Source organism: Cucumis melo, chromosome 4, assembly GCF_025177605.1.
Source record: "Cucumis melo cultivar AY chromosome 4, USDA_Cmelo_AY_1.0, whole genome shotgun sequence".
Lineage (NCBI taxonomy): Eukaryota > Viridiplantae > Streptophyta > Magnoliopsida > Cucurbitales > Cucurbitaceae > Cucumis > Cucumis melo.
Window position 1 is genome coordinate 11809303 of NC_066860.1, and position 22259 is coordinate 11831561.

General features: G+C 35.5%; 1 protein-coding gene across 4 annotated transcripts in view; it reads left to right on the forward strand.

Annotated features, from left to right (window-relative positions):
* LOC103489798 (sterol 3-beta-glucosyltransferase UGT80A2) overlaps window positions 1–20459 on the forward strand; it is a 36466-nt gene extending 16007 nt beyond the window's left edge. For 3 of the 4 annotated variants that reach the window (XM_008449102.3, XM_008449103.3, XM_051083102.1), the window contains 12 exons: window positions 1119–1358; window positions 10056–10167; window positions 11538–11708; window positions 12162–12225; window positions 12373–12430; window positions 12586–12763; window positions 12957–13087; window positions 14501–14603; window positions 14756–14832; window positions 16285–16332; window positions 16435–16584; window positions 20073–20459. In XM_008449102.3, coding sequence (XP_008447324.2) covers window positions 1119–1358; window positions 10056–10167; window positions 11538–11708; window positions 12162–12225; window positions 12373–12430; window positions 12586–12763; window positions 12957–13087; window positions 14501–14603; window positions 14756–14832; window positions 16285–16332; window positions 16435–16584; window positions 20073–20240 — 1500 coding nt within the window. In that variant the 3' untranslated portion in view covers window positions 20241–20459. The remainder of the gene's footprint in view (window positions 1–1118; window positions 1359–10055; window positions 10168–11537; window positions 11709–12161; window positions 12226–12372; window positions 12431–12585; window positions 12764–12956; window positions 13088–14500; window positions 14604–14755; window positions 14833–16284; window positions 16333–16434; window positions 16585–20072) is intronic. The other variant, XM_008449104.3, reaches the window with a different exon arrangement.
* Window positions 20460–22259: the final 1800 nt, after the last annotated feature.

A 22259-nucleotide genomic window follows, 5' to 3' on the forward strand; every position in this document is an offset into this window, starting at 1 on the left:
GACCAATTTGAAAACAACTCATACAGATACTCTTAGTTTTCCCCTGTCCAATTCTTACAATAATATCCTCAATGCAGAATTGTAAAGTCCCAAAATCAAATCTCCTAAAAACACAGCAAAACAACAAATTGGCAAATGCAACAAGGGCAACTGATTATTAGTAACTAACTCTTTATCTGATTACCCTCATACCCCTAATCCATACTAATTATCTCGGTACCTTTCACTATCAGTGAGATCTCAGTTATAGAATAAAGGAGTATTATTAGAAAATTATATGGTTATGAGCTGGGGGGCATTTTAGTAAATAGTTAGTAAGTTAGTTAGGTCTTTTTGCTATATATAGAAGTAGATGGGTAGGGAAAGGGGTGAAGAATTTTGTAATGAGATTTCCTTGTGTGGAATTTGGGAGAGTCGAGTCCTCTCGAAAGGCTAGGGGTTAGTTTATTTTTGTGATATTATAGCATATATTTCGTATATTTTCATATCTGGTTGTTCTATAGTTCATCCTGTGTTCTTGAGATAATTCTTGTTAGATGGGATTCTTGTTGGGTATGTTGACCGGTTCCTGAACTCATCAATATCCTTTTTTTCTTCTTTTTTTGGCTATGCAAGTAGGAGGGTGAGTGTGAGGTAAGAGAGACAAACCAGATATGGGAAGGAAACAAGAAACTGAAGGGACATGGGGGGTGGGGGGACAAACCAGGAGTGGGGAGAGAGACACTAGAGGAAGGGGAAAAAATGGGAGAACAGAGCTAATGGGAGATAGAAAGCAGAATAAAAAAGCCACATAATAAAATTTAGATATAAAATTGTTAAATTTTGCCATCTCATTTCAAACAATACAAGTCAACAAAGCCTAGTCGACACTTAGTTGTTATGGCATATCTCGGTTAAGTTAACCTCAATTGAAAGGGGATGATTTAAAACTATTTTTGAAACCTCAAGGATTAAAATGGCACCTTGAAACTTTAAGGACTAGATAGAAATTTTAAACCTAAAAATCTGAAAGTGTAATTTGTCAAAAGAAAAAAAAAATAACAAGCACATTTTCATATTAATTGGTGTAAAATTCCTAGAAAAAGGTTTTGGTAAACTAACTTTTTAAAACTGTACAGCTGAAATTGTTAAACAGAATAGCCACAGTGAAGGATGATGGAACTGTGGAATTTGAAATCCCTGGAGACGTTGGAGCACCTCTTGACATTGGTCCAAACGAATTCTCTCATGGTACAATTGAAGAAGAACCTCCTGATGTGGCAGACCTCCAGGATATTCCACCTTTGCAAATAGTAATGCTTATTGTTGGAACACGTGGAGATGTACAGCCATTTGTAGCAATTGGAAAACGCTTACAGGTGTGGAAACTTCTATGAATATCACTTTAATTTTGTTTACTAAACTAATTACTCATAAACATGTTTGGAGCTCTTTTGTTGAAATTTTCACTTCCCCCTATGGGGGTTTTAGTCATCTCCTACCTTTAGGTGATTTCCTTTCGCTCTGTCTTACAGTTGGACTTCAATGGCTAAATGCCGTAAAAGCTACCATTTGAAAACTATGGCTAGAGAGGGAGAAAAAAAAAATCTTTGGGTTTGGTAGCAGCCTTAAGTATTTCCTTTTTTAAAGAGGTTTAATTTCTCTCAGAATCCTTAAGTGTTTCTTTGTATAGGCCTTTTGCAATTTCAACCTCTTGTCCATTATAAATAACGAGGATATGTTTCTGTTCTAACTCCTTCTAGCTTATGAGAAAGGAATTCTTGTTCTTTCACCAGTTAATGAAACTTGCAGAGGATGGATCTCTCATTTCCTTTCCAGTTTACTCTTATTTTTCTTTTTTGGATCTCAGACATTTATAGCCCAAAGTTGGGAAGAAGGCCTCTGTAGTTTCTAAAACCCATATATCTTTTGTTTATCATGGACTAACGACAGTGGAATCACAAGTGCATAGTTAAAAAGAGATTCAGACTCAAAACCATTGATGAAACAATATCTAAAATTGAATTATACCAAGTTATTTTATGATTTCTAGTATAATCGAAAGAACTAAGCTCAAATAAAAGGAAATCTAAGATGAATGTCTTTGTCCTTGTCTGGTCCTTGCATCTTTGTAGTGATTTTGATGTGGTGAGCTGTTTGTATGAATAGTCTCTGATTCTTAATATCAGAAGCACTTAGCTTTTCCATAATGTGGTCATGATCTCTCTTTCTGTGGTTCCCTAGTCAATCTGATTGTTTAGTTGCCAAATTTAAGGGGTAAGAGGCCCTCTCCAAACGGATGAATTTTTTTTCCAAGGCTTTGTTAAAGAATTCCAAACTGCTAGAAGTTTGAAGGTTCTTTATGAAGCAAGGAATTAGGTTAATCTTTTATAGTTCTTACTTTACTCTTTTGACTAATCAGTGAAATCTTTTGTGACTTCTTTGGTTTTTTTTGATAGAAATAATTGCTTACATTGAGAAAGAACAAAAATCCCACTAAAGAGAGGGTTCTAGCTAAGTGAAATGTTGCCTAGAAAATCAGTACAAAAAGTCTTCGAAACCGAAACCACCCAAAAGGGTTTTTTTATAAAAGCAACAACTTTCATCAAGAAAAAAATGAAAGAATACACGGGCATACAAAAAACAAGTCCACAAAGAAGCTTATGAGAGTTTTTCTTTGGGAAGGTATGGGTGGGGAGAGAGGGGGTCTCATTTGGTTAGCTGTGGGTTGTTGAACTCCTTGTGAATTTGGGAGGGTTGGAAATTGGTACTTTAAGGTTGCATAACAAAGTCTTATTGGCTAAGTGGCTTTGGCATCTTGCCCTTGAGCCCGAATCTTTGTGGCACAGGATCATTATAAGTAAGCATGACTTTGCTCCCTTCGAGTGGGTGGCGAAAGGGATTAAAGGCACACATCATACTCACTGGAAGGACATCTCTCTCGAGATCCCTTCTCTCTCCTTGGGTTAGATGCTTGGTGGGGATGGTAAGAAGACATTCTTTTGGGAAGATCAGTGGGTTGGGGATAGCCCCCTTTGTTAGGCTTATCCTCATCTTTGTCCTCTCTTAAAAACCCTCCTATTTCTAACTTTTTGGTTTGGGCAGAAAGTTCGGTATTTTTTCTTTCGGGTTCCGCTGCTTATCCAATAGGGATACAACAGAAATGGTGTCTCTTCATTTTTTGCTCGATGAGTGTGACTTTAGGGAGGGAAGAAAGGATGTTTGTGTTTGGAAGCCCAACCCTTAAAGGCTTCTATTGCAAATCGTTTTTTAGGTTGTTGTTAGACCCCTCCCCTAGTAGTAATTTGGTGTTTTGCGAAGTTTAGAGGATAAAGATAGCAAAGAAAAGCACATTTTTTATTTGGCAGGTTTTGTTAGACCACATGAGTACCTTGGATTGGCTTGTTGAGAAGCTGCCTACGCTTATGAGCCTATCTTGTTGTATTCTCTATTGGAAGGCGGAGGAAAACTTGGATCACATGCTTTGGGATTGTCGGTACGTGAGGTTTGTGTGGTCTTGTTTCTTTCAAGAGTTTGGTCTTCAAACTGCTGGTCAAAGAACGATTTGAGATATTTGGGGTGAAAAGAACAAGAGAGTTTTTAGAGGTCTTGAGGACCCTCAAGAGATTTGGTCCTCAGTGAGATCCCACGTTTCTCTTTGGACTTTGATTTCGAAGTTTTTTTTGTAATTATTCCCTTGGTAACATTTTGCTTAATTGAAAGCTTTTCTTGTAGTGGGCATGTATTTTTGTTGGGCTTGTTTTTTTTTCTATGTCCTTGTATTCTTTCATTCTTTCTCAATGAAAGTTGTCTTTTTTCATAAAAAAAACAAGTTCACAAAAGAGGGGGGACCCCCCACTATAGGAAAGGACCCTAGCTATACAAAAAGCCTTTGAGATTGAAGCCCAAAGAGAAATATGAAAAGGAACAAGAGACCAAATATCTCTAGCCGCCCTCTCAACCCCTCTAAAAACCCTACAATTCCTCTCATCCCACGAAACCCACATAATAGCAAAAACACAAGCACACCAAAGAAACCGGTCTCTTCCCAAAAGGCAGATTGAGGAGGAACTCCTCGATCATAGCTCTAACATCTCTATGGCAGGCCCAAAGCACACCAAGCATCCGGAGAAAAGCATTACACACATAGCTCAAAAAGTTACAATTCCAAAGAATACGGTTCGTGTCTTCCTCCACCTCTCAACAAAGAATACAATAGAAGGCTCAATCATTAACGACATCTTCCTCACAAGCCTATCAAATGTACTAAGACGGCCATGAAGACCCTGCCAAGTAAATAATCTCACCTTTCTAGAAACCTTAATCCTTCGTAACGACGAATGATTTGTAGGGGAAGGTTTAACTTGACTTTGAAAGGAAGACTTCCACAAGAACCCATACCAAGGATTAGGGCTCCAAACTCTCACATCTCTCCTCCCACGACAGAAGGGGTGACTCTTAAGAAGAGAGAGAGGAGCCACCACATTCATCGTTTCCCTATCGGCAAAACCCAAAGGAAAACGTACATGAGCTCGTAGTCACACTAGAAAATTTGTCACAAAGTGGTTTTTAAAAAAAGACAAACGATACAACCGAGGCAAAAGCTCACCAAAGAGGTTTCTCCCCCACCCAATGATCTTCCCAGAAGTACGTCTCTCTCACTTCCAAGGAAGAAAATCCGGGAGCTCTTTTGATATATCCTTCCAAAGATTCCAAAAGGTGCCTTTAGTCCCTTTTGGAGCAAATGGAGGAGGAACTTTGTGATTGTCATTCTAATATTCCTCTATCAAGTTATCACAATATCAAACACATGAAAGAAGCAATTTCTCATACTACTGGTACTTGGTTTCTCTTGTTTCGTCTTATACAAAACTTAATTATAAATATATCATGTTGGGTACTAATTATGTGACTAATAATGGACGTCTAGGTTAGAGTCATGCAATAAAAGGTGCATACACTGCCTATGGGTTGCTGCATGCATAATGATCAACGTTGGTACAAGTTTTTCTCGCGCTTGCCCAAGTGTAAGCGAAGCGAGAGGTTTCCTAGGTAAGCCAGGGTCGAACACAACAACTTCTATCAAAACCTAGTTATAACGCCTACTTCTCAACCAGACGGTGTAAATTTTATACAGTGTAAGTATAAAACTATACTAATCTACTTATTTACATAAAGGATCTGTAGAGGGAGATGGAATAGAATAATTATGGAATGTGATCTAACTTGTATTAAGAAGAATGAAGGAACGTCTTTGCATTCTAGGTGATTTAAATGCGAGGTACGACTTGATGCGATATAAATCACTTAACCATCTTATATTTAAGGCGAGTAACCTCTCGACCTCTAAACACCACACTTGTTCTCCTTTCGGGACATAAATGGTAAAGAGAAATCAAGCAATGTATACCTAGACTTCCTTACTTATAAACTTTACATTTACCTCTCTATTTAAGGCGAGCGACCTCTCGACGCCTAAACACCTCACTTGTTCTCCTTTCGGGACACAAATGATTGGAGGCAAAATGCTAGAATCCAAACTCCCTTCTGCGCGTTTTTAGCTAGGTCTTTGCCATTTACTCTCTCGATTGGCAACGAGTGCTGGCCAAGTGAAGAGTTAGGCTCAGGTTAAACACGACGACTCTTATACTTAAAGAACCCTTATGAAGCACGTAATACATATTCAAACTACTTTTAACACTTCAATAAGATGAATAGCAAAGAAATAGAAGAGAAACAGTGGATGAACATGCATTGTATTAATATATGTAGGCCTCTCGGCCATAAGATTAATAAAATGCATACAACACATTCAAAAGTAACAAAATGGAAAGCAAAGAAAAGTGTCGAGCCGTATAATGTATTGGTTTGTATTCCTCAACTCTTTTACATGTTGGGAAATGGTGAGGCAAGCTTTTCTCTCTAATCTCTCTAAGCTCTCACTCAGACATTGACCGGAGAAAGGATGGAGGAAGGCACACTACTACAAATGGTGGACTCTAAAACTTGTCCTTTCACTGGCCTCCTTAAGGGATGGTCTCTTCTGTATGATGTTGTTCAAGGTGGAGTTGGCTTCTTTTATAGGCATACTTCAGGTGGAAATTAACTACTCATGCTGCACATCCGTCCTTGTTATGTTGCACGATTGTCCTTGCCTACAATTGTCAGTGTAGAAAGTAGTCGTTTCATGTCACATCAACTACCACTCTTGTCTCTTAGCGAATCATCTTGCATAATGTTGTACTAGCATCTCGCCTTTCAACTTGTCAGATAGCTTTATCGCTGAGTTAATGCACGTGATCCTCGCTTTATTTCTTCTTTTCGCCAACCTGCATAGAAAAACACTTGAAACCATAGTTAATCAGGCATGATGACTTATGTAAGGTGCATTCTCTTGATATTATAATTTTGTACAAGCTACGCTTTTTGATCATTTATCTCGTTTTGACTCCATTGTTTTACCTTAAAGGTCACAATAACTTGTATTTCTATAAGTTATCAACCACTCGTGAAGAAGATGCCCTTTTTAAGTTTTTTACCTACCAAGTTTTACATGGAGAAGTTAACACTTTGACCTTCTTGCGAAGAAGATCCCATTGTTAGTTGGTCTATTGTGGTGTAATCTCAGTTGGAAGACCTCCACCTTCGTTCTATCTTTTTTATGTAAGTTTTCGAGAGCTGTCTGAAATAATTGCTTTCATGGCATAGGAAGATTTTTTATACAATCCTTCTCCATCTGCCCTTTCAGGAGAAGGGTCGGTTTTTATGGCTTGCTTGGGTGTGTGTTATTATGTAGGGTCATTGGTGTGGGCGGAATAATTGTGTGTTTAAAGGGTTTGGGAGGGATCCAAATGATGTGTGGTCCCTGGTTATATTTTGCATTTCCTTCTTGGCAATTTTGAAGACATTTTACATTGAAGAAGCCATGAATTTAGGAGATCTGTAATTTTTACTATATTTTTCTTACCAACCTTGACATGGATGGACCTTTTTGATTATGGTCTTTTGAGTACAACATATTGATACTCCTTATTCCAAGTATTTCAGGATTACTCTCTGCAAGCAAAGTTTGCTGAACCGACCAATACATCAATCTTTGTATTGGCTAATATCAGCCTAAAGGGAGAATTATCTTTACTTCTTTTTTGCTTTTTGGATATAATGGGGCGCTAAGGGGGTGTGTTAACCTAGTTGAGATGTCCTGGTGTGCTTGCTGATCTGTGTTTCTCTCTCTTTCTTTGCTCTTTGTACATTCCTCTTGTGCTATGAGCTTTTGTCTCTCTTAATTTAAATATTAAAAATAGAGACTTGTTTCCTCTTAAAAAAAAGTCATTTTACTTAGTTGGAACCCCTCATTTAGTAGGGGTGTTCTGGTGGGCTTGTTTTCTTGTATGTCCTTGTATTATTTCATTCTTTCTTAATGAAAGTTGTTTTGCTTAGTGTTTTAAAAGGCGCTTCAAGGCGCGCATCTAGGCAAGCCTTGGCTCAAGGTGCACAGCTGGAGCTTATTTATGGAGAGGTGAGGTGCTGCTAAGGCGTGCACCTTCCTCCTGGCGCAATAGGTGCAAAAGGCCCAAAGGTGTGGGCTTTTGTATAAAATTTGGGCTGGGCTTTAATTTAAAAAAATTATTATATTTGTTTTTTAAACTAAACCTATTACGTGTAAGTGAAGAAACAACTCTTCTTCTTACGAATTACAATTGAAATACCGTGCGGCTTTTGAAAGTATATCAAAGAACATCTCTACCTCTTCCGTCATATCAAAGAACGTCTTCAGTCTTTCTCTACGGCTCTACCTCTTCCGTCTCTTTCTGCTTCTGCCTTCAAGGATTCTCCGCCACTGGCGCCAGCAAGGGCCACCGGCCACCCTTCTTCTTCTTCTTCTTCTTCTTTTTCCATCTGATCTTATTCAAAGAAAATATTTGGTGGTGCTGCTGCCATTACTCTGTTTTTTAATGCAAAAACAGAGGAGAAGAGAAGACAAAAAGCTTCCCAAAATCATTACCGTTATCGGTTAGCCAAATTAGCAATTTTTTTTAACATAAATACCTTTTTTTTTCTAACACAAATACCTGCTGTTTTTTTTAACTAAAACAGAAGTGAAGTTTTAAATACCTTCTTTTTTTAAAACAAAAACCTTATGTTTTTTTTTAACTAAAACAATAGTAGGTTTTTCAATAAGATTACAAATTAGTGAATACTTATTTTGATAACTTAGGTCATAGATTGCCGACGAAAGTTCAAGAAAAGATCCAACATGGAAATATGGTCAATTGCAAAATGGCCAAGATATAAATACGTTTTTTTGTGGATTTTGTTCGAAAGTAACAAAAGGAGGGGTGTATGGACTTAAACAACACCTCGTTGGTGGTTATAGAAATTAAAGACATCTTTTAACTATTCTATAGGGCCTATTTTGTATAGTTGGGTCCCTTCTTTCAGTTGCTCTCCTTTTTGTGAACTGGTTTTTGGTATGCCTGCGCACTCTTCATTTTTATCTCAAAAATAGTTTTGGGTTTTATTTATTTATTTATTTCGAAAATAAAATGAGGCATCTTTCTTTATAGCCTATCCAAAGTGTTCACATTACCACGTAAAACTTGCCAATTGAAGAACATTTTATGGATCAATAAAAATTGTTTCTCACACCCAAAGAAAATAAAAAAAAAAAACGAAAGAAGAGGAACAGATCCAACAAAAGAACCGGGAAGTAGACCATGTTGTAATATTCCTATAATGTCTCAGAAATCACCAACAAGTTCTTACCAGCAGAGCTTATTTTATTGTATTTTTTAAACGAAAACAAGAATTTTCATTGATAAAATGAAAAGAGGTTAATGCTTGAAATACAATGAAACATAATAAGCGTAGGAAACTTGGGATCAACATGTGCGCCTATATATATCCTTACCAGCAGAATGAAACAAGAGACAAACTAATCAAGCTAAAAGAAAAACTGGTAACTCTCCCTCATTCAAGAGAGACCGGAATCCTTTCTTCCATGCAAGAAAATGCCTTCACACCCTGTTCTTCTCAATATCTACTTTCATGATCAAGTGGGTTTGCCCCAAATATTTCTTCTGTAAAATCTTGGATTATGAGTTCACGAAGTTCTAGAGACCCTTATGCGAGTCCTCTGAATCTGGTGCATTAAACTGTCTTGCTCATACAAGTCCTTTCTAGTATAGAATGTGGAAAGATATAGATATCTCAGGAAGAAATAAATGCTTGTTTTTTGGGGTGCTCAGTCGCTAAGAAATCAACACTCAGGTTTCAAAGAAGACAGCCACACCTTTCCATCTCTCCCAGTGGGTGTATATCTAAAACCTTAAGAGGTCAGGTTTGCAATGTGACTGCAGGGACTTGGACTGAAGCAAAAGAACTGAGACTTATAAAACTTTCAGGTCACTCCCATGTTTACTCTATATTAATGTGTACCACAAAAAGTAGGCTTCTCTGGGAAGCCTTCACAACCAGTTGCAAAGAAGGTCTTTCTCACGTTATATAGTCAATATTTGACCCATCTGCATCTTCCGGATAAGAAACAATTGCCCACCCTAAGGTGGCTTCTTCTGTCCAAGTTTTGGCCCTTCCTAGAAGCTTCTTTTTCAAACAATTCTGTCGAAGTATTTTCTTTTCATTCCTAATTTTAGCTGAATGATCAAGGGAGTTAATACTCAAACTTTTTGCTGGTCACTTCTCTAAAGACAAAAAGAGTGTCTTTTTGGTGTTCTGGCATCTTTGCAATTCTTGGCTGGAATGAAATTGAAGATTTTTCAAGGAGTGGAGACTTCATAAGAAGTTTGAAATCTCATTACTGTATAGGCTGATTGATAAGGCTTCGTAATTCATTTTATATATATAATATAATTACCATATTTCTTCTATCGGATCAATTTGAGAAGTATTTGAAACTTCTGGTTTTTCTTTTGAGGCTTCGATTTCCTTGTGTATATGTCATTTGACAGCGAAATTCGTTTCCTGTTACAAATGATATAAAAAATGTGCAATCAATCATTTTTATTTAATATATCCGAGGCAATTTATGTTCTCATGGGGCAATACAATGTTTGCAGGATTATGGCCATCGTGTTAGACTTGCCACTCATTCAAATTTCAAGGAGTTTGTTTTAACTGCTGGGCTGGAGTTTTTTGCTTTAGGTGGAGATCCTAAAATTCTTGCTGGCTGTAAGTTCTCTCCTCTATATTATTTACCGCCTACTGGTCTATCTCATGCTTTAGCGTCTTCCTTGGTTCCATAGGGATTAATTAGAGATCATACAAATCAAATTCTGTACCATTACTAATAAGAAAATGGTTGGAGAATTAGTAGCGTAGCAATGTCCTCTACAAAAAAGTCGTCTTCTTTGATAGAAATGCAAAAGTAAGTATTATTGACACAACCTTCTTATTTTCATCTCTCCAAATAGCCATCAAGCAAGTGACTACCTGTGAAATAGAACCTTCCTGAAGATGAAAGTTAATGCCTGCTTTATTGTAAGAAAGCGAACCAATAAGATCTTTATTTTTACCTGCTGGAAATATTCACTATGGCTCTGAAAAATGAAGTTATGATTAACTTGACACCTTAAGTTAACACTTGGGTTAATAATTGAAGTAACAACTAAAGTAACAAATAGTAAAAGCAGTAATCAGAACATCAGGAATTGATGACCTAGTTTGATGACACATCTGCATATGGGGGATCCTTGATCCATAGTAAGAGATCATATATTGCAACGTGAAATAATTCATGAGTACATAGAAATGACCTACAGTACTAGCATCGTCACAACATGCTGTAACATAGTGATATTGATATACTGATGCATGTAGTAGAAGTAAGATCACTGTAATTGCCACGTTAACATTGAGAGAAAATTCCCCCTAAATTTGAAGTCACCAGGTATTTAATGCTGTCAAGTTCCCACTTGATCACCTATGGTCTCTCTTCGCCGTAACCTCCTCAACTACAGTTGCAGAGAATTAACATCATGGGAGATACACTCACCGTATTCCGTATTCTCCAATTCACCAACGTCTGTATGACGCCTTCAGTTTTTCCAATTCGCTCTCACTTTTTACACACAGCAGAAAGCCCAACCTGTACCGAATAAAAGACCAAACCAAACAAGCCAACAGCATAATCAAAACAACCCAATCCAACAAAGATAATTAAATAAATAAAGGAAAGTGGGACCAACAATATTAACAGGCACTATTTCCAATACTTTGGTTTTTTATTATTTACTTTTTTTATTTCAATTTTTAGCGTCATAATTCATATTTGATTCACAAATTTATGATCTTAGAAGCCTCTGGGTTGTCTGTAAATCTTTATTTATTTGTGTGTGTTTTTTAAAGCTAGTGATGCCTTTTCTCTCATGTTTGCCTTTGCTTTTGAGTGTAGGTATGTAAGGACAAATATTTATCTGACAGTAGTTCAAATGATTGAGTACTTATGTGGTTTTCATCTACTTATTAACTTCTATTAGAGGATTAAAACAACTGTTTTCCATTTATAGTTCTATGAGCATTATATTATCCTTTTGTGACAGACATGGTAAAAAACAAAGGTTTCTTGCCTTCGGGGCCTTCTGAAATACCAGTCCAAAGGAATCAAATGAAGGAAATCATTTATTCACTACTTCCAGCTTGCAAAGATCCTGATCCTGAATCTGGTATTCCCTTCGAAGCAGAAGCTATCATTGCCAACCCACCAGCTTACGGTAAGACCTTGAGTCTAGGCTCTAACGATTTTTTCCCTGTAAAAGGGAAAAAACAAAGAGCGAGGGTACGTTGTTACTCCTACCTTGAACGACCAGGGTAAATATTGTGATATCTGGCCTTTGATGATGTTTCATTTTCTAGATTCTTGTGAGTGGCATTATTATTTTGTATCGATTGAGTGAAGTTTGTAGATGGGGTGGGAGTAAACAGGTTACAGGAAGGTCCCATCCCTATCAAACCTTCTCTTGATTTTATTGCTCTAATATCCTTTTGCTTATATATGCGGAAGTATTAGTTCTCTTTACTTCTCTCTTCGTGGGCAGAGGAATTTTGTAATGAGGTTGCAAGATGTTGGCACTTTTTTCATTTTTCCTTTTTTAATTCTCACGTGAGTGTAATTTGTTATTTTTGTGGAGAAACTCTATACAATAACCTCTCCAATGCTTCTGTAGGACATACTCACGTGGCTGAGGCACTTAAAATTCCAATTCACATATTTTTCACAATGCCATGGACGTAAGTTTGCTCAGGAGAGTGTACCTTTTTTTTTTTGACAATCTGGAGTTACTGTTATCGAGTTATATTGTGTGAATATTTACCTATATCTGTGCTATATGCTTCGTAAGAGAGTTTGAATCATGCACTATTTCCTCCTCTTGCCAGGCCAACAAGTGAATTTCCTCATCCTTTATCCCGTGTCAAGCAACAGGCTGGCTATCGGGTAATTCTATTATGGCATTGTTTTCTGCATTTACGCGAGCGCTTCATATTGAGTTTTATATCCTTTTTCTTTTTATTTATTTACTTATTGTTTTTTTGTATCTTCATCAAATTTTGATCAAATCTAATTTGATGTTTTACTTTTTTAATTTCCAGCTCTCATATCAAATTGTAGACTCCTTAATTTGGCTTGGGATACGGGACATGATTAATGATCTTAGGAAGAAAAGGCTGAAGCTACGACCTGTCACTTATTTAAGTGGTTCACATGCCTCTGAATCAAATGTGCCACATGGGTACATATGGAGTCCACATCTTGTTCCCAAACCAAAAGGTTTGTTCTTGTAATGATGGTTGTTCTTTCTACTGTAAAGCAATATTAACAAGATATTCTTTTAAAAATTTACCGTGGTGTTTTTCTAGTAATAAGATATCATGCTTGTAATTTCAGGAAATTTTCCATTTACAAAAGAATATAGAATTGTAGAATCTTATGCTTCCAGCTTTAAAACTTGGGTTTCTTTCAGATTGGGGACCTAAGGTGGATGTGGTCGGATTTTGCTTCCTTGATCTTGCATCAAATTATGAACCTCCCGAGTCGCTTGTAAATTGGCTTAAGGCTGGCGACAAGCCTATTTATATCGGTTTTGGTAGCCTTGTGAGTGTTTCAAATTATTCCCTCCATTTAATTTGATATTTATGCTTTTTAAAGTTTCTCCTTTCTCTGCATCAAAAGCTCCGTTTGTATTGGGGCAGGTGGAAGGGATATAAAAAAGGTTGTAAACGTTTATTTTATTTTATTTGGTTGTGAAGTGAAACTTCCATTAAGAATCAATAGTACAGAAGTTCAAATAGGATAATGGTGATTGCAAATTATTTATTCATCTGGTACCCTCTTCTTGGAAGATCCTTTTATTTCTTTCTTGCCAAGTGTTCTGTACTGCCATGCCATTTGTCCTACTCTTCATTCCTTTTTCTGACCTATCTTTGTGTAAAAGAGATTGTCTTTTGTAACTCCGTTGGAATGGGGCTGTGTGGGAACTAATAGGGGTTTATGGGTAGTAGGAGTACTCTAGTGATAGTAAGAGCATAAAGATAATTAGTAAGGGAGTTGGTGTATTTGGTTATAAATAAAGGAGGGGGATTGAGGTCTGAAGGTAGAGGCAATTGTTATTAGGGATGGCAAAATTTCCCACTCGATCAGATCTCTGACCGAATTGGGGCAGGTTAGCATGCTCAAGAGAGGGGATGTTTCAAGTGCCTTATGGTTGGTTTATCTAGGAGTTCATGATCATTTTAATATATTTCAGTTCTTGATTCTTGTTATGTGGTACCTTAACAAGGGCCTTTTATTTGCTCCTCTTTCTGCATTCTTCGTTTTTTTTACACACTCATACATATGCATACAATTATACATACACAATCCAGTAAAATGAAGTTAGGAAGATATCATTCTCTTAACTCACTAACACTAAAATGGAAGGTTAGGATTCAGATCCAGATATCTCAACTAGGTTGACACGCCCTTGTCATATCCTCTGAACCATAATTAAGATAAAATTGATTGCTGACCTGTAAAAGACATGTGGGAAAGATAAGCAAGCATGGTTTATGATGAACCTGAAATAAATTACTTCTGAAATCCTGCGAGAAAGCACATCCATTTTTTAGAAAATTTAACGGTTTATTAGATTTACTGTAAATTGCAAATGACTTCTCACTTGAAGGTTTCCCACCACGGCTGCTACAATCTGACCATCAGCTTAGGCTCTTTCCTAAGAAGGTTTTGCAGCAAGCTCCATGCCCTTCTTTCTTCAAACAGAAAATTCACTTCACATTCCAAATCAACTTCCCTTTCCTGATAAGGAACCCAATTCTATTCTCCGTTTGAGTGCATACATTATCTTGATGTCCTTATCTCTGACATATACTTTTCAGTTTCAATTGTTGGTAGCATCTAGAGTATCTCATAATTATTCAAATTGTTCTTTTTTTTATCTGGTTTTCAGAAAAACGTACAGCCTTTTTGGTTAATGGCCTTGTCACGTTCTTAACCTAGTTTTCATTGCAGCCTGTTCAAGAACCTGCAAAGATGACCCAAATAATTGTAAAAGCGCTGGAAAGTACTGGGCAGAGGGGCATCATCAACAAAGGTTGGGGGGGTCTTGGAAATTGTAAGTTTCTGAATTTTTATCGTATGTCTTGGTGACCTCAATATGGTTGTAACTAGTCCTACCTTTTCGCTCCCCTCCCCAAACTTTTGCTGCCTGGAACTATTGCTTCTGGGAGATTTAATTTATTTAGCTTAAATTTTATTTCTTTCCAGTGGAAGAACCGAAGGACTTTGTATATTTATTGGACAATTGCCCTCACGATTGGCTTTTCTTACAGTGCAAGGCCGTGGTGAGTGTATAGTTGGTTTATATAGCAGGTTCTTTTTATATCAGAACATTATTATATCTTAGTACAAATAAGAGTTCTGTGCAAAGTAAGCTTCAAAGATACATCTCCATCTAAAAGAAGCGGAGTAACTAATAGGATCTGCTTCTTCTTCATATTCTTGTTTCCTGTTTCTTCACTCTTTTGTTTTTTGTATTAAAATATATTCTTGACCCTGTCTTTGGGTGAGATTTTGTTTCTTGGGAATAATAATCTCCACGGAGATTAGTGGATTAATTAATTTTGTTGCTGGAAATGGCGTCATCATGGTTAAGAACTAATTGGTGTTGCTTTTATCTCAAACAAGTTTAAACGGAAGGTCTGAAGTCTTAGTTGTCTGAGTTATGTGTAGGAGTGGCTAAATACTATTTTAGTTCAATACTTTGGCTGTTATTTTATTCTCTATACTTTGCAAGGGTCAGTGACTTTCTATGAATCTCAAAAATAGCCTCCACCATGAATTTGATGTTAGTTTGAACTTTTAGGTTAATGTAGGTCACTTGACCAAAAAAGTTCTCTTCTTTAGCTCTCTCTTCCCTCCTTCCCTTGCTTTCACCCTTCATTCTTTTGTCAATTGGAAGACCAACATGACAGATAGCTCTTCGATTTCGCCCCATTTGGGTGCATATGGGTGTTCCATCCATTTGGGAGCATGATTTGTTTTGTGTGTGCTCATGTACTTTCTTGTCATCCAAAAAAATCATTTGCAATAGGGAACTTGGACCAAAATGGAGATGGAATATATAGTGTCAGATTCCTAGAGTGATGGGGATAGTAATTTGAGAGAATGCAGATTTTTTTAGTATAAATTAGAGGTAGGGATTCGAACCATAGACTTCTTAGTCTTCAACATACACTAGTGCTAGTTAAACAAAGCTCTTATTGGCTGAGGAAATGTAGATTTGTGTGTGGTTTCTAAAAATGTCTGAAAATCTATAATTTAATTAAAAATATTTTGAAAAATTGGAACTTTGTTGTATTAATTAATGAAGAAAATGTTAATAGGATAGGGAGATAGAGGATCCTCACAGGCACATAATCTAAAAAGGACTTTTCCCCTTTCCAATAGGAAAGAAAATAAGATAAAATGTTACAAAGGAAGGGCTAACCAGTCCACCAAAATTTTCCGAGAGATTGTTTAAGGTGGACACTAATAAACTATGGCTTAGAATTCTTCTAGTTAAATAGTAAGGTAAAACTGAATTTTGAATCTCGAGTATCAAAAGGTGCACAGCTACTTCCTCAGCTTTTCACTATTTTCCCTCTTGAATAGTTATTTAAGCAAACTAACCAACTTCCTTTAACTGAAGGCTGGATATCCTATGCTATGGTTATTGGTGTTGACTATGTTTTGCTATTCTTTTACCTGTTTCCTGCATCTGAGAAAGGGTTTCCCCTACATTGTTTCATCTACAGGTGCATCATGGAGGAGCTGGAACAACAGCTGCTGGACTAAAAGCTGCTGTAATGCTTCACATTGTAAAACTTGTCCTTTTAGTGCTACGTGATTGATTTTGGCTAACTTTCATCTCTCTCTCTCTATCTCTCTGTCCTGGTTCATTCTAGTGTCCAACCACGATCATTCCTTTCTTTGGAGATCAACCTTTTTGGGGTGAGCGGGTACATGCTAGAGGAGTTGGTCCTGCACCCATTCCCGTTGAAGAGTTCTCATTTAACAAGTTGGTGGAGGCCATAAACTTCATGCTAGATCCAAAGGTAATCTTTTTGCTAGTTCAACAAGGCTTGAACATATTTTGCTTATTAAAATCATCGGGGAAAAAACAGAATAAAATATGTGCATCATTTCATCAAGTAATTTGGTTCAAGCAAAGTTAACTTCCCACCCCCACACACAAACCGTAAATCCAAATTTATCATATATGATTGACTTTGAAGAAGCTGGCTATGATGTTCGAGTTGGCTAGAGGGTTCGTAGGAGGGGAGATTTTGCAATTAACTTACGGACAAAATTCCCTCTCAGGTGTTTAGAAACCACTGTCGTTCTCTTCATACTGTAATATGATATCGATCCTATGCTTTTACACTACGAATTTTCCATGAAAACAGTCTGATTGGTCTTTCAATACTTATAAAACAATTTAGATTCCTGCACAGGAAAATTAATGATATGAAAATAAGCTTCAGGAAGACTTACTTATAAAAGAGGGGGAAAAAAGAGGAAGACTAATAGATTTCTTTCGAGGGAGCCAGACCGAAATTTTCAATACCGACTGTAACGACCCAACTCTTTATACTAAGCTGAGGTCGTTACTAAAAGGAAACAATGACAAGAGACACTTTTTGAAACGAGGGAAGAATAAATTTTCATTAAAAATGGAATATTAAAACACTGAAACATAAACGCGGAAGCAAAACTGGTCCCCATATGGCATGTCACGGATCCTTCTTTGTCGCTCGCCAGCTTTCCTCTACCTTTACCTTCGCCTGAAATGTTAAACATAGAAAGAGTGAGTATAAACATATACTCAGTAAGGGACCTACTACTAGTCCCGCTAGGTGTCTGTTAACTTCCCATTAGAGTCCAGAAAATGGTACCCAATCTCTGGCACGTTCCCGAACACGTGCAACATGCGCTCTCGTAGGAACGAAAATCTGGTCTTCGGTGTCCCGAGGGAGCACCTAGGACATGCTGGTCCGTAGTGAACCCGAGGGTAACACTAAGACAATCGGGATGCGAGGACCCCGTCGAATCACTCGAATCATATCTATATCCATGCTAGACTGGCGTCCCGTCGAACCACACAGTCCTAAATAGGTGGTGATCCCGAATGACACCCATGCAGGTACGACTCTAATAGACAAAGTTAACAGAACACCTTATCCATAGCATGTAGCATAACATAACATCATAACATGGCATGAGTATTAATCTTAACGTCCTTAATCATGTGATTAATATATCATGCATTAACAATCATCAACATCAATCTATCAGTCATTAACATAACATCAGTCACCATCATCAATCATCAACATAATAATCTCAGTCATCATCATCAACATCAATACAATGACAGTCATTATCAGTAGCATCAGGTTATGCATTTTAGCTACCATCAATGCATAATCATAATTACATGCAGTCTCTTAAATTCAGTTCGAAGGTCTAGTAGGAGAATCTCTTACTTGGAGATTTTAGCCAAACAAAGGTACTCCCTAGTTGACAGTAAAATTCTCCAATTAACTTGATCCTAATCATAAAAGAAAAACTTAGTATCTTAATTAATGAAATTAGCAATTGGCTAACATCCAAAAATCCTCCCAAATTAATTAACTTTCTAAAAATTGGGGTTGAAACCAATTCAACCTTGATTGGGAAAAATCCAAGATTTAGATCTTAAAAAGTTTAGCCAATTGAACCTTTAAAGAAACATCAAATAGATCCAAAATTAAATTAATAAAATATTAATTTAATTTTATTGGCTTACCAAGGTTACTCAGATGGAGGTTGGAAAATCCTCTTATCCTTCATGAAAAATTCATCACTTTAAATCCTCAAGCTTCCAAAGAGACCAATCTTAACTTCAACTAATGAGGCGGCTGCGACAACGGAGGGTTATCTTAGAGAAGAAGATGAAGAACCTTTTTTTTTTTCTTTTACTTTCTAACTTAAGCATTCCAATGCTATTTATAGACCCAAATAATAACAATAATATTTATTATTATTATTTCCTTTTCCTTTTAGGATATATATATATAATACCAAAAAATATACATATATCTTTATTCCCATTATCTTTCCTAAATAAATGCCTTAATCTTAGGCATTTATAAACATTAATAATAATAATAATACTTCTTTATTATTATTATTGTTTTTCTCTCACCAAAATCTACAATAAATATATATATATTTAAACCATTATTCTCTCTTATAAATAAATATATATCTTTTTCATTCAATCAAATCAACCATCTCTCTCCTTATGGATTATCTTCTTTTCCAAACAAATATAATTATATTCCAACATATAATTAACTTCACTTTTCCAAATTATTAATTAATTAAATATATATATATATATACTCAATTAAATCCAATTCCACCAAAACCAACTTTTTCCTCCAAAATCTCAAATTAACTTAAGTCTTCAATTCTTTTAATCAATCAAATCTTTTCCAATAAATCACTTATAACTTCCAACATGAATTATCTTAACCCAACCATAACAACTTTACTCTAGAATCAATATTTATCTTTCTGCAGAATAATTAATTATCATCCACAATAATTAATTATTATTTACTTTTCTTCCAAAATAATTAATTATCTTCCACAATAATTAATTATTATTTATCTTCTCCAAAGTAATTAATTATCCTTTTACAAATAATTATATTTTCCCAAAATATAATTATTTTACTTTTTCTCCTTTAATAAATATCCTTTCTCCAAAATACAACTATCTTTTCCTTAAATAATTATATTTCAACAAATATAATTATCTTTTCCTTTAACATAATAATTATATATATATTTCCACGTATACATATAATTATCAAATCTCCAACAAACTTTCCACCCTACGGTTTAATTAAATAACGTCCATAATTTTTTAATTAAATTCAACTTCAACAACACTAAAAATCCACAACTTTACTTAATCCTCTTAACCTACCATTTAATAAAAACTCAACAAACACCACGTGTCAAAACCTCTAATTAATTAAATATTCATCCAAGAAATATTTAATTAATTTTAATTCCCACATAAATCAAATAATTCTCATTAAATGGATTCAAAATAAAGCCCAAAAATTAAATCTAATTAAACAAAATTAAGATAATTAACTCCAAAATTATCTAAATTTTTGGGGCGTTACACCGACTGGTTGGAAGTTTGAACCTCTGTTCTTTAGTATTCAATTTCCAGCACTACATTAGAGATTACGATGATTTTCTGTTTCTGATTATAATGGGAGGTCTAGGAAGTACAATTGAATGCGGATGTGCAAATCGTACAATTGATGACCGAGTTGGAAAGAAATAAAGTGCGACATTGATATTTCACTACTTGTTGCAGATTAACAAGATCAATTGACATTACCAGATAATCATAGGTTTGAGGGAATCCTCTAATGAAAAGTAAAAAAAAGAAAAAAGATAACATTATTATGTTAAGGTGGTGGAACTCATTCGTTTGAAACAGAAAATGTAAACTTATGTTTCACTTTCATTTCAGGTAAAGCAGTCTGCTCTTGAGCTAGCCAAGGCCATGGAAAACGAGGATGGAGTAGAAGGAGCTGTAAAAGCCTTCTTCAAACATTATCGTCCAAAAAAGGCTGAACAAGAGTCCGAGCCGGAGGACTCAACCGTTTTCTCTATATGTAGATGCTTTGGCTGTTCTTGATTCTATAATGTGGGAGATATCCTCGATGCGGCTTTCTGTTAACAGATATGGCATGTCCCTGCTGTGAAACATGGGCAAATGTCCTGAGCAGTGAATATGTCATGAGGTAAATGTTTATAATGTTGATAATCTATATCTAGCCTGCGAATAACGCTTTACACATTTTTATTTGTTGCTTATCAGTATTCTTTCTAAGCAATTCACGTATAGTTTCATTCATTCCTTTCTGGTTTCGAAATGTATATTTTTTCAGCTCTCTATTGTGATCTGAAGTAAATATGTGCAGGTTTGTTAGGTGATTTGTTGTGATATTTATTTATTTTTTAATGTTTCCAGAACAAGTTGATCAATACAGGATAACATTTGTGTTCATTGGGCTATATTCTATTTTTTCTTTTAAATCTTTTTTTAAGATGTTATTGAGAGATTTGAATATGTATAAGTCCCTCGTACTTTGAAAGTTGATCAAATCGTGTACAGTATTGGTAACTCTAAGGCTTTTAAATGGTAGGAGTCTCCTTCCTTAGTTATCTGGGTCATTATGAGGTGGTCTTTGCACATTGCGACGAGTAGGTCTCTTCTGTTCTCTCTGCAGTCAATTAGGCTATATGACCTTTACTCGATACATCAGTAGCTATTTGAATTACGTATTTTTCAAAGCTAATATACCTGAGTGTTGGTTTGGTGATTACATGCCATGTCGAATGAGCAAGATATGTGGAAGGTCTGCTTATCTCTATTTTTGGAGCGTTTTCAGTAATTTTTCTTTTCAAGGGGAGGATACAAGTGGTGGTGTAGGTCAATTTAAATAAATGAATTTGTATTCGCATTTTAATTTGTGAATACTATGATTGAAGTGATGCTTTCAGAGTTAAAAAAATATATTAAAATGGAATTCAGGCACATTTTTAGTTCGATGCATCATACTAGACATAATGTAATCATGCTGTACAATTGGATGTTGGAAGAAAAGTGACGTGATACTTGGATTTGGTGGTATTACCTTTTGTTGAATTCTCTGCAAAATTTGATCCATGGGTTTGGAATTAGGAAGGTTTGACATTTAGAACCAAAGTTTGAAGCTTGTTCCAAAATAATTATCACTGGCTTTTTGCCATTAAAATTCATGGAGGTATATGCTTATGTGAATAAACTTAAACATATTTATAGAAGAATATAGTTGTATATACGGGTAACAACTCGAAAGTCAGGAATTTAGGGTTCGTGTGATAATGTTCTCGTTTCTTTTTTTTTTTTTCCTTTTTCATGTTTCTCATTTTTTTTTAAGAAACATACTTATTTGAAAACTTTTTTCATTTTTTGTTTTTAGAATTTAAGTATTCTTGAAAAATGGGTCAAAATTGAGAAACAACCAAGTATTTTCTTCTGTTCTTGGTTGTATTTCTATTTTACCATTCCTACAGATAATGATTACGAGCTTTTGGTATATTGGTATTTGGTACCTATGATAATTGTCACTCTCTTGCACGTTCAAATTCCACAGGAAGTAGCTTCTTATTGACATTTTCGATTTTATTAAATTTTTTTGTTAGGAATTTGTTCGGGATTTTTCAAAAAAAATAGAATAAAATGCGAAAATATTTATACCGTATACAACAATTTTGAAAAAGGAAAAAGTATGTTGATGAAAAACACATGATTAATTGAGCACATGCTTGTGAGTAATTTTCTTCTAAATGATCATGATATACGATTATGTAGTTCATTTTAAACCGTGGAAAAAAGGATTTTAAATTTAAACAATTGGATAATAAATTTAAATGATGGTAAGAAAGCTTCAAATATAAATGATCATTTAATATAATCTAAATAACCGTCAGCTTTTTATATACAATCATTTTATGTTGGGATAAGCGATTGTTTTAAAAAATGCAATAGGAGCAAACTCCAATCATACATAATTACAAAAATACCATCCAAATCAATGTGATATAGATAGAGTTTTTTTATTATTTTTCTCTTCTTCACATTACTTCGTCTTCTTCATGTCATTTCGCT